General features: G+C 33.7%; 1 protein-coding gene across 1 annotated transcript in view; it reads right to left on the reverse strand.

The window, feature by feature from the left end:
• Positions 1 to 308: 308 nt before the first annotated feature.
• LOC117118816 (catenin alpha-2-like) overlaps positions 309 to 15,884 on the reverse strand; it is a 16,238-nt gene continuing 662 nt past the window's right edge. Inside the window, exons 2-20 of the mRNA XM_033263527.1 lie at positions 14,074 to 14,187; positions 13,387 to 13,573; positions 11,157 to 11,323; positions 10,578 to 10,697; positions 9,897 to 9,986; positions 9,605 to 9,781; positions 8,899 to 9,102; positions 8,406 to 8,492; positions 8,108 to 8,260; positions 7,909 to 8,001; positions 7,540 to 7,696; positions 6,550 to 6,750; positions 6,005 to 6,156; positions 5,834 to 5,900; positions 5,041 to 5,093; positions 4,419 to 4,600; positions 3,107 to 3,347; positions 2,443 to 2,568; positions 309 to 2,123 (exon numbers count right to left, since the gene is read on the reverse strand). Coding sequence (XP_033119418.1) covers positions 1,962 to 2,123; positions 2,443 to 2,568; positions 3,107 to 3,347; positions 4,419 to 4,600; positions 5,041 to 5,093; positions 5,834 to 5,900; positions 6,005 to 6,156; positions 6,550 to 6,750; positions 7,540 to 7,696; positions 7,909 to 8,001; positions 8,108 to 8,260; positions 8,406 to 8,492; positions 8,899 to 9,102; positions 9,605 to 9,781; positions 9,897 to 9,986; positions 10,578 to 10,697; positions 11,157 to 11,323; positions 13,387 to 13,573; positions 14,074 to 14,178 — 2,724 coding nt within the window. The 5' untranslated portion in view covers positions 14,179 to 14,187 and the 3' untranslated portion in view covers positions 309 to 1,961. The remainder of the gene's footprint in view (positions 2,124 to 2,442; positions 2,569 to 3,106; positions 3,348 to 4,418; positions 4,601 to 5,040; positions 5,094 to 5,833; positions 5,901 to 6,004; positions 6,157 to 6,549; positions 6,751 to 7,539; positions 7,697 to 7,908; positions 8,002 to 8,107; positions 8,261 to 8,405; positions 8,493 to 8,898; positions 9,103 to 9,604; positions 9,782 to 9,896; positions 9,987 to 10,577; positions 10,698 to 11,156; positions 11,324 to 13,386; positions 13,574 to 14,073; positions 14,188 to 15,884) is intronic.

The following is a 15,884-nucleotide window of genomic DNA, read 5'->3' on the forward strand; positions in this document are numbered from 1 at the left end:
GTACTGGTACGAGCATTTATATTACGCCTTTTCCTTTCGGTTATAAAGCGCTTATCTTCTTGATTGAATAAATATCAAGCAAATATCATGCAAGATTTTAAAAGACTCGTATAATGCTAAAAGCGTGGGGTCTATTTCACTGTGATATATAGGCCTGAAATTTATTTACAGTATTGTCAAAAATAATTGCAGATTTATTAACTGATTTTTAGTAGAAAATGACTACCCTAAATTGGAAGAGGAATCTCTGATATGTTTGGGACAGAAAACATCACAAAGTAAATAAATAATGATAATATAACAACCACTTCAACTCACTACAGTAAAGCATTTATTTTTGATTGCAAAACAAAATAATTATTAAAAAATTATTAATATAAGTTAAACATACTAAACTGCTATTACCTACCTAGACAAACTTCTTTTCAAAAATCTTAAAATTAGATAAAAAAAAAAAACCAAGGCATTTGTTGTTATTTATGTAATTAATTATTGAAATATTATTTGTATTCAAATATCATCCACATACCTCAATATTCTTAAGCCACATTATCAAATTAGATTTGACAATTAACCGTGATATGCCCATATCTGGGTGTCATGTGACTTCATCATCCCATATATGGACATGCCACACAAATTTGTCACATAAACCCTAATACTGTACTGTATGTAGTGTGAACTGAGCTTCAGGTGTTCATAAGTGCAATCAATATTTCACAAATACTTGACAAAAATTAAGAAAATGTGGGTACAATATTTGCTGTATACTTTGGTAGACTAGTAAAGCTGAAGTTAAATAATCTTGCAGATGATACAGGTAGCTTCTTTCAAAATTGGTAAAAAATTAATGAAACTCAACCATAATTACACTATATAAACATTAGAATGTAATGTATTTCATTATTAAAAGTAGAAATTATTCATAATTAAAAATTGTAGGATTATCTAATAGGCATGAGGAATGTCCAATTCATTACATTTCTTTTACATCTGTTTCTTCCTTTATATGTGGAAAAAATTACAAAATTCACGAACATCTACATAATAATTATTACAAATATTTGTGATGGAAATAAGCCTGCATTGCACCTTTAAATCTAGCATTAAAAGCTGTTTATGGAATAATTAAAACGTATTAGTTCTCCATAATGCTAAATCACTAAAATGCAGTATAATTAACTGCATTCAACCAATCTCTTATTTGTTCAAATTTATGGCATCAGCTGGCATTAGCAATAACAATAGGGCCACCTATGGTCTTGTGCTGGTTACCATCACCAGTAAACTACTGTCATAAATTGACAACACTCTGAATATTTATCTTCTATTAAATTCATTTTGATACAATATTCTAGATTTAAAATGTTATTCGCAACCAAATTAAGCACTTGTGTTCCAAATGTGACCCAACTTTTGTAACTGTGCTTCATATATGGAAGTGACATATACTTCATATACAGTATTAGCAAACTGCTTCATATATGGAACAAATACAGTATTAGCAAACTGCTTTACATATGGAACCCACATTAGAAACTGTGCTTCATATATGGAACCGAAATTACCAGCTACATTTCATATATGTATGTATATTTTATGTACTTAAACCAAGTAACAACACTTAAGCTTTTGATTATATTTTGTTTGTAGTCAATATGCAATATACATTCATAACCTTAACTTTGTACTCAAGCACCGACACCATAATTTAATTAGATTGTATTGAGCAGTCGAAAGCATTTTACATAGGAAGAGTGGGGAACAAAAATGTGTTACACTAATATATTGAAGGAATTCTGGTATGGTATCAGAACTACGAGCTAAATTTAGATATGTTTTATTCAAATATTTTCTTGGGTAAATTTTCTTGATCGAATATATGGGACGGGGAATATGGTGTGATGCTGGGAGCATTCTGTCAAATGTTCGTTTACTCCACTACCCAGCATGCCTGTTGCTTAGAACATGTCTTTACCCTTGAATTCACTTAGCGCCTGGACCGGGTTGATCTTAGTTTTCTTGGACCCTCGGCGGACATTAGATTGTGAGTTTTCCAGACCTTTCCTCTGGACAAGTGGTTTCTTCTCTGGTGGCCTGATCTTCCAGCTTACAATTGGAGACTAAAAAAAAACACCAAATAATATTATAGGAGACTTGCGTTAACTCTCTTTAGCTCAGATGAGGAGCTCTAGTAACACTTGGCTGATTGATTAATAGATCTTTTTTAGTTCTACTGCCTCTATTATAAAGCCCTCATGAGGAGCTCTAGAAACACTCGGCTGATTAATAAATCTTTTTTAGCTCTACTGTCTCTATTATACTGCCCTCATCAGAGCTTTCGAGATTATGAGAAGTTCTTTTCACAATAAATTCACTAATTGTGTCTGACAGACTAAAATCTAATGGTGTATTAGGGTAGAGCAACTAAATGTAACTTACATTGACAGCATTGGCGCCCTTCAATCGGTTGTATTTAGTAGATGCCACGTAGGAAGCCTTCACTGTCTGTACAACAGCGGTCATCAGATTCTTAGCTGCTGTGATCAGGGATGAAGCACTGTCCAACTAAATAAAAACAAAAGAAGATTATAATTATCTCATTAAACACTTATAAACGCTAAAGAAATATAACATAACAATTTCCCACATTTCTTGCTTCGAACAAGGTATCCTTTCGTAAAAGTCTCGTGAAAATAAGCATATCCAATAGTGACATTAAACGGTCGGGACCAGGATAGAAAAATATTAAATACAGATATAATGTATACATAATAGGCCTTAAAATATTAAAAAAGTGTAATTTAAAAAGTAAGTTTAATGAATGAATAATGTAAGTAATCATCTGTTAATTATGAATAAAAATAACATAAAAGAATAAAGAAAGAAGAAAGAAAAAGAAACTCGGGGCAGCTGAAAAATTTTCTGAAAATAAACAATAATAAACTGAAGAAAGAATTTTACTTTTATTTATTTATGAAAAAGTTGTCTTGTTTCAATACTAGGCCTACACGTTTTATTTTTTTATTTTTTTAAACTAACATTCCTTAATTGACATTGTAAGTGAAAAAAATTCATTAAATAAAGGGAGGGAAAGAGAACTCACTCCTGAAAGCACCAGTTCACCACTAACATTCTGTACTTCGGCTTTCACTTTGCTGGTGATATTCAACTGATGGCAGTAAAGAGTGATCTTCTGGAGGTACGAGGTGAGATCAGTCTTGGACGAGGAGTCTGGGCACTGTTCAGCAATGACTCGTGCTAAATTGTCCAGTTTATTTCCAAAGTCTGCAATCTTCTTGGCTGCTTTGATAACGTCCATGGTGTTCTTCAGAGGACCATGACCCCTGTGTGATAATTATAAATATAATTATATCATGTATGTTTGTAGTATTTATTGCTATTCATATAAAGAAAATACAAGTGTACATTAAATACAAATTATATAAATAAAAAGCATTGACAATATAACATATGGCATAGCAGAGAATAACACTTTAAGCTGGGATGCTTGTTTCAGAATAGGGAACTCCTTTCATGGTGTCAGATTGTATTCAGATCACCCTTTAGAAAAGCCTTTTTTTGGAAATCAATGGTCCGCAGTTTAATTCTATCTGTTACTCTCTTTGTGTTTCTGCTGGAGTGTTGAAATGGAAATTTCAAAAGTCTTTCAGATGGATATTTTTAATTGTAATATACGGACCATGTGCACACTAAATGCAGTACACACTTTGGAAAGATTGTATTTCGGTTTACTACCCAATTCACCACCATATGGTTCCCACTTTAAGTAAGTCTTCTGACTTTAGCGTGTTATGCTTGCTGTAACTCAAATTATATCCAATCCATGTTAAACCCCATTGTTGTTATAATTGACAACTCTGTTTGTATCATCATTAACCACCACTTTTCTTACCCAGAACAAATCACAACCCTTTGTTCACACTATTAGATATTATGTGACAAATAATTGTGATATTTCTATATTGTAGTATGACATCGTCATGCCCATATATGGGCACATCACACAAATTGTTATCGCATAACATTTGAGAGTTGACAAGGCTTTTGGTTTTTCAATGCTACAATTATAAAGATACGTTCACATCAAGCCTGGATCCGGTCCGGAGCCCGGACAAAAAATTGCTACGTTTTTTGAACGCTGCGTTCACATCGCGCACGGAACACAGTTATTTGGGTTAAGTATGTATGCGATCGATTGGTTCAAACCAACCAAGCTTGTTGCTAATTGGTCCAAGAGAAAAAAAATGTAGGATTTCATGATACAAATGGCTCTCAGATCTATCGGTCTGGATTGGAAATCATACAAATTTGATGTGAACGGTTGTATTCATTACCACCGAACCAATTTTTCACAAATATTTTTGTTCCGGGCTTTGACGTGAATGTAGCTTTACCGAGTAAAGTCTGTCATCTCCATCATTATCATGCACATCTTCTTGGCAATTATGATGATGTCATTTCCACTGTCATCCCACTTGGCCATTTCCTGGTCCAACTTTGCCTTCTCAACCTTAAACTCTTCAACTTGTTCTTCAATCTTCTCTCTTTCCTCTTGTGGGAGCTGTCTCATTTGGCTCTAAAGAAAACAAAAGCAAAAATAAAATGTGTCGTTTTTGTGGGCAAAAAAATGGGACTGGCTAAAGGGTGTCTCAGGTTCTGTGTATGTGTGTGCATTTATAGGTAACATTAAAATGTTTATTTTAACACATTATTATACTGTAAGAAAGTATAATAGGTATACTCCAAGTATTGAAATGCACGCCATCGTGTTGGGATTAATATTTCAACAATAATTATGTCATCATCAGGAATGATATACTGTTATATACACATATCAAGTGACATACAATTTTATTTTTCATGCACTTTTATCTAGCAATGATTACTATACTTAATATCAACTCTTTGGGATACAGAATAAATGTGAGGGTGCACTTTCTTTTAAGTTAGCAATGGGCTCATCTCCTGAATGTGAGTCTGTAAATAAAATCGATGAAGTTGTATTTGGTGACTTACTCTACCAATATGTCCTTCCTCCAACAACTCTTCATCATTGGTTTGGTAGCTTGCTGCAATTAAATTAAAAAAAGAAATTAAGAATGATATTGATTACTGAACTTAACAAAAATCTCATCTTGATCCTGATTTTGATTGCTGCACAAATCACCCCAGATATGACTGTGTGCAGCAGTAGTCCCAAGTGTAATGCTAAAATAGATAGTTGCATCAAGCAATGGATTTAAATGATGATAGGTCAGGGGTGACTTCAACATATGTTTATGTCTATTTTCAAATTTTAAAAATAAATGTTTAATATGTCAATGGTGGATTCAAGGGAGGGGGGGGGAGGGCCAACCTCCCCTAAATTAAAAAAAATTGTAAGTAAAATGGAAAAATTTTAACCAAATTTAGGAATGAGAGTGTCATTTCCGGCCATATAAAGGTGCCATAATCAAAAATTTTTAAAGTACAACTTTGGACCCCATTGGAAATGGGCTGGACTCCGGCCTAATAGATGTTCCTGATGCTCATTAATTTTTACTTTTCTTGTTCGTAAAAAATTTGTTAACTTGTTTGTGCATGTTGAGCATCGAATAAATTCAATCAATCAATCAAAAGTGAAGTCATTCCATGGAAAGATTGTGCAAGGATAAATGTATTGTCGGTATCAGTTTTTGTTTACCAAAGGCGTAACATAGTTTAATTTGTGCAAAGAGATCTGTTTTTCAGATGAATACAACTAACATTACTACTGTACATATGCTACGAATTGGTAGTTATTACTAACAATAAAATATTAAATACTTACATTTGCTCTTTGTCTCATAATCATCCTCTTGTTCAATCTCTGACTCATCACCAATATCTTCTGGATTCTGTCAAAAACAGAACAAAATATAAATCCATGTTGAAAACAGAATACAAACTATAATAGGTGAGCACCAGCAAGATATAGCTATATACTGTGAAAAAATCATACCCTGTTCATGAGCACTGCACGACGAATATCACGTATACCATCGTAAACCATTCTTGATGCATCAATGAATTCATTCTCATCCGGATCTTTCTGAGGATCTGAACTCAACGCATCTACTGCAAACTCCACACACTGTGCATAGACTGGTATCACTGTAAACAAAATCATATTTCATTTCATTCAGGAATTAAAATCATAGATTACTTGAAAATAAAACAAATACAAAGAACAGATAAATGATAAAGAACAAGATAAGACATTAATTCCTAGGGTAACCCAAGAAAGTTTTACATTATATAAAACTTATTTCCACTGGGGCCCTTATGAACATATAAATTAACATAATAACAACAATAAATTAACATAATAACAACAAAAATATAACAATTAAGGCAAAATGTCTGTTTTTCCAAAATCTAGTATTATATGCAGTGTTATTATTGCATTTTTTATTTTTTATGTAAAATTCTATATTAAAAAGTAAATTATAAGTAAAATTGATTGTTCTACAACAATCCACTTATTCAAAGTTTCAGTTAACTTACCATCTTCTCTCATAATATTGATAGCTTCTTTAACTTTCTCTGTGTACAGGCCAGCTTCATACATGCCCATCTCAGTCTCAACGACATTACATACACGTGAGCAACGTCCTCGGATAGCACCGGCAACACGATCAAGTGTGCCAACATCACCTTCTTGCAGAGCTACGACACATTTGTTAACGTCTTCCAAAATGTGTCCCTCTGAAATTAATGACAATAAATAGAAAATATAAATATGTAATAAATAGATGCTTCCAATGGATTATCAACTGAAAACTTGTACTGTGATTTACACACAAAATTTCTCTTTCATTCAGGAAGGTAGAACAGAAGCTACCAGCTTCAAGCACCCTCTATTCTTAAGTGTGCCATTACAATATATATGCACAAATAATATGCTGAGCCATAGGGCATTATTGTTAGTATCTGTTTTTTTCTAATACGGTAATACAAATGATAATGGTTTGAACCAAGATACAGACCGTTTAATATCATAGAACCAAATTTCTTCTCTTCTACGCTGCTATAACATGTACAAGGCAAGACTTTTTTATACCTTGTTTCGCTAACTCATTTTTTTAAAGATCGTCAGAGGAGGGGGGAAAATAATAAAAATAAAAGTTTGTTTTCGTATTTAGCAAATAGTTTTGCCACAAACATCCAGACGGAGGAGAAAAAAGTTATTAGTGAATGTAAACAGTGTAGTAGTGGGATGGTTAAATGCTTTAAATTTATATAATTAGGAAGAAATACAGATATCTTATTTTTGGAGATTTCAAGGCAGCGGCGGGCATATTAAAAATAAAGAAAAACTTTAATTTTTTTTCAGCGGGTGCGCTGATTGGCCAAAAATGTTTTATTGAAAATCATCATTATAGGAGGGCGGCGGATTCGCTAAACAAAGTCTCGTCTAAACCATGACGTGGCATATAATATTGTTGGCAGTTTATTCGGTGTTGGATGGCTCTTTAATTCAAACAGTTTGACTACCTGATACAGCAAGGAAATCATCAATAGTTGTGATGTCATCAACGGCTTCGGTCAGCACCTTGACCTGTGACTCCCATTGCTGTTTGAAAGCTTCCATGTTGCCGAGAGCAGCTTTGCTCCTTGGACGTGCAGCAAGTGTACGGGCTGCATTTATCACCTGTCGAACAGATACATTTTTACAAGTTAATTAAATATATGTTGGTGGTGGTCGTAGTAGCAGTTGTATTAGTGGTAGTGGTGGTGACTAGTACATAGCATTATGTTGTAAGCCAGGATGACAATGACGGCGATAATGCTGATGATATAATGATGGTGGTGATGATTTTGATTATGATGATGATGGTGATAATAGTTTATGAAGTTACTAACCTGTGCACAGAGTGTTTCAATTTGATAAGCTGCAAGACGAACCATCTTAACACCATCTTCATCATTTGACATTGAACAAGCAAGATTGGCAACCTAGATAGACAAAATATTATTTTTATGCAGTGTAATAGGTGAACGATTTATTTATTACTAAATGTTTCATTAGAAAACTTTACTTTGGATGTCAATCTTTATTTACCTCCACCAATTTGCCAGCATGTTCTGCAAACACTCCTGCATATTCCTCAACTTCAGCTTCGTTGCCGCTCTTGGCTGCTTCAATTAAGATCAGCAGAGGAATGCTGGTCTCCAAGAAAGAGTCAGAAACATGGTCCGACACAGCCTTGCGCAACTACAAAATAACACACAAAGATTTAATTGATATACTGCAAGATCTCACCAGTTATAGGATTGAATTAAACACTCAAAATCATCGTATCATTTTATACTGCCCTCTATCGATAAACCTTAGCATTAAGGATATTCAAGTTGTTTACCTGTCTTCGCAAGTCCTTTGTCTTCAGAGTCATGTGATCAATAGCAGCATCCAATGGTTCTGATCTTGTATCCTTACCGCTCTTAGCCTATGGAACAACCACCAATGGAAAAAAAAACCCCATTAATTTGTTTCCAAGGATGAACAAGAACTGGGCTGATGTATGTCCCATCAAAAAACGATACTAAGTTCACTGTTAAGTTTGCTGATCAAGCTACGGGAGCAATGTCATAGCTTTCAAAAAAGGTATATTCTCCTAATAATATATTACGAAATTCAGGCAAATATATTGATTGGTATGACTGATAAATATGAATTTTTTAAAAATCATTCATGTCAGCCAAATTTGTTTAATTTAAGCAAGTTAAAGTCTGGTCTCTGGTAATTGCAAGAATTATTTGTTATTTTAATTCCAATTATTAAATTGCATCTGATTCATTTCCAATTGTAATAAAACAAAACAAAAAATATACAAAAAGTTAGCAGCAACTTACCGCATTCATATACTCAGACAAAAGATCTTGCAAGGCTTGTCGCACAGCATTACATTCTTGAACGATACGATCCTTACGATCATCTCGTGTGCAAGAAGAATCAGCCATGAGGGCAGCGCCACTGATGATACTCTCCAGGCGTTCTTCTAGGGATGGACGTGTGCGAACTTCGTTGTACTCCAATGGGTTCATCATGATCTTGCGCTGTAAATTGCAAAAATATAATATGAATAAATTTTATGCTGCAAAAATAAACAGTTTTGTACTGAAAAAGTGAAGAACTGCCCCCTACAGAGCACTGCACAGTCTAAAAGAGAGCTGGGCACACCAGCCTGTGAGCCTTTTATTATCAAAATATATTTCTCTACCAAACCACAAGATGGAATGATGCTCTATAAATCTCATACTGAGCTTTAAGAGTTTTTGTCACAAACCAAAAATTTCTAGTGTCACAGGACTTGAACCCCATATCCTGGAATTGGCCGACAACCATCTTAACCACCAAGTGCAAAGCTCCATTTTGTAGATTAACACCAAATATGGTGTGGCAATATCATGTAATTTTCCCTTTAAAAGTGTTAGAAATATCTAAAATGTAAGGGCTGGAAAACAGAACACAGATAAAAAAAATCTACCCATTATACCCAGCATAGATCCTAACAGAATCGGAGAAGAAACAAAAAGTTCTACAAATATTTTAACTTACATCGAGTTCATCAATGGCTGAAATGAGTTCACCTGCTCCTTCTAGGTTGGGATCTGGAGCAGAGTCGCCTTGAGCCTGGCTGACATTTGAGATGGTATTCATGGCTTCCTCCATCTGCTTAATGATGTAGTCACGGTTGTCTTTGGCAGCTGCCAAGTCTGGATGTTGCAACCAGGCCTAGTTAAAATACAAAAAAGACAGGGATAGTAAAATTTAGAGATGCAAGAGCCATAAGCTCTTGGACACCGCTACAAGAATATGCCAGGTGTGGTTTGCAAATTTAGGTGTGTACCTGTGAAGCTGTCAATAGCATAGGACCACCTCGCTTAAGGTCAGCTCGGGCAGCGGCCATCTCATCACGTCTACGTGGATCTTTCAGGTCCTATAAATATATAAATAGTATCAATTAATAAGTGTAATAACAAATCAGACATTTTTACCGCGCTAATTCAAAAATTACCAAAGGCACAAGTGAAAAAAAAACCAGATTTAAAAAAGCTTTAGAAAATAAGAATGTTTTGAGATTCTTCTTAAATAGAACTAAATTTGCAGACTGTTGAACAGAAATGTGTAACTGGTTCAATTAATTAGTGTATGGACACTGTGCATGCATATACAAACCAAAACAAAATAACACCAATTTATATTAATACCCTGTGATAATGGTAGTAGAATCTATGAAACACGCTTAATTTTAAAATGTAGGCCCTACATAATGGTGGCTAATACAGTAGATGCTCAATATTAAAAGCACTGCTTCTGGTTACAAACTACAGTGCCAATCTTAACTACTGACTGCTTACTAACCGAAACATTGTTGAATACTCCCTACAGGGCAATTTGTTCTAATGATTCAAATAATAATGTGAAATGCCTCAAGGTCATGGCAATATGTGCTACATAATTACCACTATTTGAATTTCTAGTGTCTATTTAAAACTTTATTGTCAGTATGATAAATGATAGGACTCACGTTCTGACGTCTTGCTATCATGTTGTTGGCATGCACAAGGTCACGACCCAGCTTTTGGTAATTGTTGAACAGATCCTCCATGTTGTTGGACTGCTTCAGCTTCAGAAGATCATCTTCAACCTGGAACATTAAATAAAAATTAAATAACTCTTTTTATCACATAATGATCAACAGAATTAATCTTTGATCCATCTAAACATTTGTGATTAACAATTCTAATCAATCAAATAATGTTTGATCATACATGTCTGATAAAGTAGAGCACTGATTTTCAATATCCATGTATATTCATATATTTTTTCAATCAACAAATATGTCTGAAGCTGGGTAGATGTTTCCAGATATTGTTGATCAAACAGGTATGGCATACTAAATTGATTAAATAAAAAGTCCCATTGTATTACATTACATAATTTATTCAATGACTTTTATAATCAATATAATTTTATAAATCTGATATTCAAATTTCCTCTAAAATGTGATACAGTACACACAGAGTCTTTGGGGATTATGCACTATAAAAGTATAAATTTATTTTCCATATTATTCTGAAACAAAATTTAGAATGTAAGTACTTACATTTCTAAGGACCTTTAGCAGTAGGTGCACATCGACCATATCAGCGAGAATCAAGAGACGTGTGACGGCTGACAATAATGCACGTGCTGCACGTACCATCACGCTACGTTTGACTGACGAGCAAGGATCCTCGGCAAAGTCAGACGCAGCGGGACGCATGGCATCTCCTAGGAAATCAATCGAAGTTATACTGTCAAATTATACTACAAATACACATAGTAGGATCTTTTTTAAAAACTCGGTACTGTAAAATGTTGGCAGTTAATGAACTTGAGCAATTTTGGGGATAGGGGAAATGTAAAACACACCTGCTTCCATAGTCACCAACAAGCTTGCTAATGACTCATCAATTCAAATGAATATCAACATGTTTTTCAGCAACAACAATAGAATTGTGGTCAAGTGTCAGTTAAAAGCATCAGGTTTGTGTAAAAGCTCATAAAGAGACAATAAAAACCTCCAGCAAATTGTAAATGCTGTGTATACATCAACACAATGATTATGTACAATAATTTATTTTGATTCTCAATATCCTCACTGAGTAATGAGAATTTTAACCCAGTACATAACGATTTAAATCACATTATGACTGCTACTGCACTTATTGACTGTGTCTTGTTGTTTTCAATTTATTGCTATTGATGGAGTTCACGCTTAACAGAATTTAAAGCCACCCAAGAAATGTAAACAAAACAAAACCAAAAAGCCTGTGACAGACAATGAAACAAGGAAATATTTATACAGATTATTACCACTACAAAGGTGGGGTGAAGTCACTCTATAGAGAAATCTACTGCCTTCTTTAGATAAAAATAGGGGTCAAGAAAAGGAGCGTTCACATCGCGACCAATCCATTCACCACTATACACAAGGATCGTATTGTGAGTTTTTAGAACTAAATCAACATCTCCAAAGAGTATAAACTTGTGAATAGACTCAATAAGAGTCAAAACTCTAATAATCATCTCTACCAGAGGGTCCAGGATTGCACCAGAGTGGTAGTGGATGGTGAGCCCCTGAGTTTTTGTACATGTTTGCCTTTTCCTATTTTTATCAGCCTATCTTGAGTTTGTAGAGAGGGGTAAATTCTTATTTTTAAACATATTTAATGTTAAGCAAATTGAAGCTTAAGTATTTTGCACTATATAAGTCTAACATTAACAATAACATTATTATTATTATTATTATTATTATTATTATTATTATTATTACCACATAAGTTGCTTTAGCTTCAACTGTTCATCTTAATTTGTCTCTCACCCACCAAATAATGCCTTTCAGCCCACAATGAATTGACTTTCAACAAGAGATAGGATTCTGTTATTCATAAGTCATTAAAGCTTGACATGCACCAATACAGTAGATAGATAATATATGCACCTATTTCAGTTAATATGCAATTTATATGCACATTCAGCAAGATATATGAATAAGTTCTAACATAGGTACATTATACTAAGAAATTTACAGTAATATTGAAAGAATCTACAGTATATTACAGAAAATGATTTTTAATTTGATATTTCTTTGTGGAGTTGAAAACAAAATCTGTGAAAGTGATAATTATTTTGAGATAATATTCATTAATCACATGCAATTTATATGCACATTCAGCAAGTTATATGAATAAGTTCTAACATAGGTAAATTATGACTAAGAAATTTACAGTAATATTGAAAGAATCTACAGTATATTGCAGAAAATGATTTTTAATTTGATATTTCTCTATGGCGTTGAAAACAAAATCTGTGAAAGTGATAATTATTTTGAGATAATATTCATTAATCACATATTGAGAAAACAAAAAAACTTATTAAATATATTTTGTATAAACTGAAATGTCCATACGATGTACAGAACACAGGTTGCCAGAATGGAAACACATTTAATATCATACGCAGAGGAATGTTAAATAAAGCCCTGTCAAGATTATCAAATTTTCTTTGACGTAATGCCCATATATAGCAATGATGTACCTATATATGGTCATGATGTGATGTCATCATGACCATATTTAGGCATGTCACATATTTTTGTCAAAAAGAATTTGATAGTCTGGACAGGGCTTTAGATTGTCATATTGTTAATATTATAAATTAAATATTCAAAATAGTATAATAAATCATTATTATTATGAAACAATTTTGGAAATTTGATTACGTAATATTTATGAAAATAATTGTTTTTGGTGAAATCATTTATAAGACAAACCTATAAACCATATGATTACCTGCTTTTCGGACTTCATCTACTGCACTTAGCATTTCTTCCATTACTTCTGGGTTTTCATTGGCTATCTCCTCTCCTTTTACAATGAAAGCCTCGGTAGCATGATTGACAGCAGCTACTAATACGCGTGCTTTCTTTGAACGTCCTTTCTTCTTATTCGATGGTTTCGTATTAACCAGAGTCGTCACCTGCAGAGAATAGAAAATTACCGTAAACAATTTAGGTTAAGGTAAAGTATAATCGGAGCTTTGAGATCATACAGTAGGTCTACATCACTACCTATTGAATCATGATCAATTCTTGACATTAACATGCAGTAGCTTCTTATGGTGTTAAATGTGGAAAATTCCCAGTTTTACTACATTAGATTTATAGTACATTAAAATAAAAGGTAGTGTATGTCCTGATGTGTTACAGTATAAACAATCACAGTTTCGGGAGATCTGACATTTTCTTACTAAGGAGGATAAATATATATTTTTACTAAAATGAATTGAGCATTTGGCACAGATGAGTTTTTTTAAATTCAGTAAATAAGTACAGGCACAATGGACAAAATAAGTCCGACATTGGTTATGCAATGCTCAGTTATACTGTACCTATGATTTCCCTAGAAGGTAAGAGTATGTGACATCATTTTCACAGACATTTGTCACAGAAAACATGTAGTTTGGTTAGGTCTACTTACCTGTATTACTAGTGGCTCCAATGTCTTTTCCACTGAGTATGTTCTTATTTCCAAGTTTTTAGGATCCCATTTGACCGCTAGTGTCCCGAGCACTCCCATCGACATGGTGATGGTCTGGAGAAAAGAATAATTTGTTATTAATAATGATTGGCAAGAACTTTAAGAAAAAAACATGTAATCAAGTTCCAGGGGTTTAGCCAGAAAAACGAAATAGGCCGTCCAAAATGGAAGCCAATGGGCGTGGCCCTGAGCTGATGGCAGGCCACGCCCACTCGGACCACACCCCTCCCAAACATAAGGGGGAAAAAATAGAAAATTATGATCTTTAGAGAGCATTTAAAGGTGTTTAAACAAAGGAATAGTGTTGAATTAGCTTTCAAAAAGATATTTCATTTATAGACAGATTGCGCACGGCTACGGTTACTCACATAATGTTTCTAGGCTATGCAGATGCATCTTCATCTCTCGCCTTAGTCTAGTGTAAATTCTACTCTAGGTCCTCCAAATCGAGAGATAGGGCTAGACCTACTGTATTTTGTTGACGAATAAAATTTAACTTTCATGAATTTAATTATAATCAGAGAGTTAGAAACACCAAAAATATTATGTCAGGGAACTGAATCTCAAGTTTTGTGTTTGCAGAGCCTCCATTGTTGGCTATTCAAAAGACGGCCGGACGACTCGCTGGCTAAGTCTATGTCAAGTTCACAAATGTAAACTGGAAAAATTGGACACTTCACTTTTACTATCACATTTTGTCTTTCTAATTGTTACCATATTAATAAACTGTTTCAGCAGTGTTTTTAGTACAAATGCATGGTAAAGTATAACCTCTAACTTTGCTCAAGTCACATAGGGAGGGGTCCAGAAATGTGCTNNCTAGAGTTGGGGGGGGGGGAGGAGGATGGATAGAAACCCCTTAGGACTTAGGACTGTTATGACTTTCCAACATTTTTTTAATCATTTTTTGTGAAGTGCATAGAAGCTTTTGCTACAGTACACTATATAAATAGAACTTATTTACAGTATTATTATTAAACTAACATTTATCAGCTAAATATTGACATAATTACACCGTTGTTGAAGAATCATTTAGTTCAGCTCTGGAAAATGAGTAGGCGTTTTTCGTGTCTTTGAACAAGATCAATACAATAGAACAATTGTAATTGTAAAAACAGGAAGCAACACATATTTCTACATTGAAATTCAGAACTAAAAGATATGTATTTCAAATTTAACATTTGTAACTGTAACAGTTTATTTTCCCTTGATCTGTGACCTATTAAAACTTTGAAATTTCATAAATTATGTGATTTGTAAATTTTTTTTTTCCTTATTAAAATGGTAGTCTATTTTCAATAAATATTTGATACAAGAAATGTAGTATAATAAAATTGCCTAAACCTAGAAATAACTTGAGTATAAGTCAATAAGTCATTGCATTGTCCTTCAAGATTTTATTCTTCATTAAATGCATACAGTACATTTTCTTTATGGAGTACCTGTTAGCACGGTAACCGTGTTAATAACTTCTTATGCGCATGGTAGGAATTAGCCAAATAGCATCCAGTTATCAAATACGTCATTCCGCACGGTAAAAAAACCCAATCAGGATCCACCGATTTATAACGCGGTAATTTCAATAAAAAAAGAGCAAAGTGATTTTTTGTTGAATGTTACTGTGCGAATAAATTATTATTATTACCATGCTACTTACGCAATATTCACACGGTACCATGCGAATAGCATCTTCTGTTTCTTTATCTAGGCCTACGTCAAATTTTCAGCAAGGTACAATTAACACCGAAGAA

The sequence above is a fragment of the Anneissia japonica genome, unplaced genomic scaffold (assembly GCF_011630105.1).
Source record: "Anneissia japonica isolate Jap-2015-1 unplaced genomic scaffold, ASM1163010v1 scaffold737_len1565949_cov176, whole genome shotgun sequence".
NCBI classification, from domain to species: domain Eukaryota; kingdom Metazoa; phylum Echinodermata; class Crinoidea; order Comatulida; family Comatulidae; genus Anneissia; species Anneissia japonica.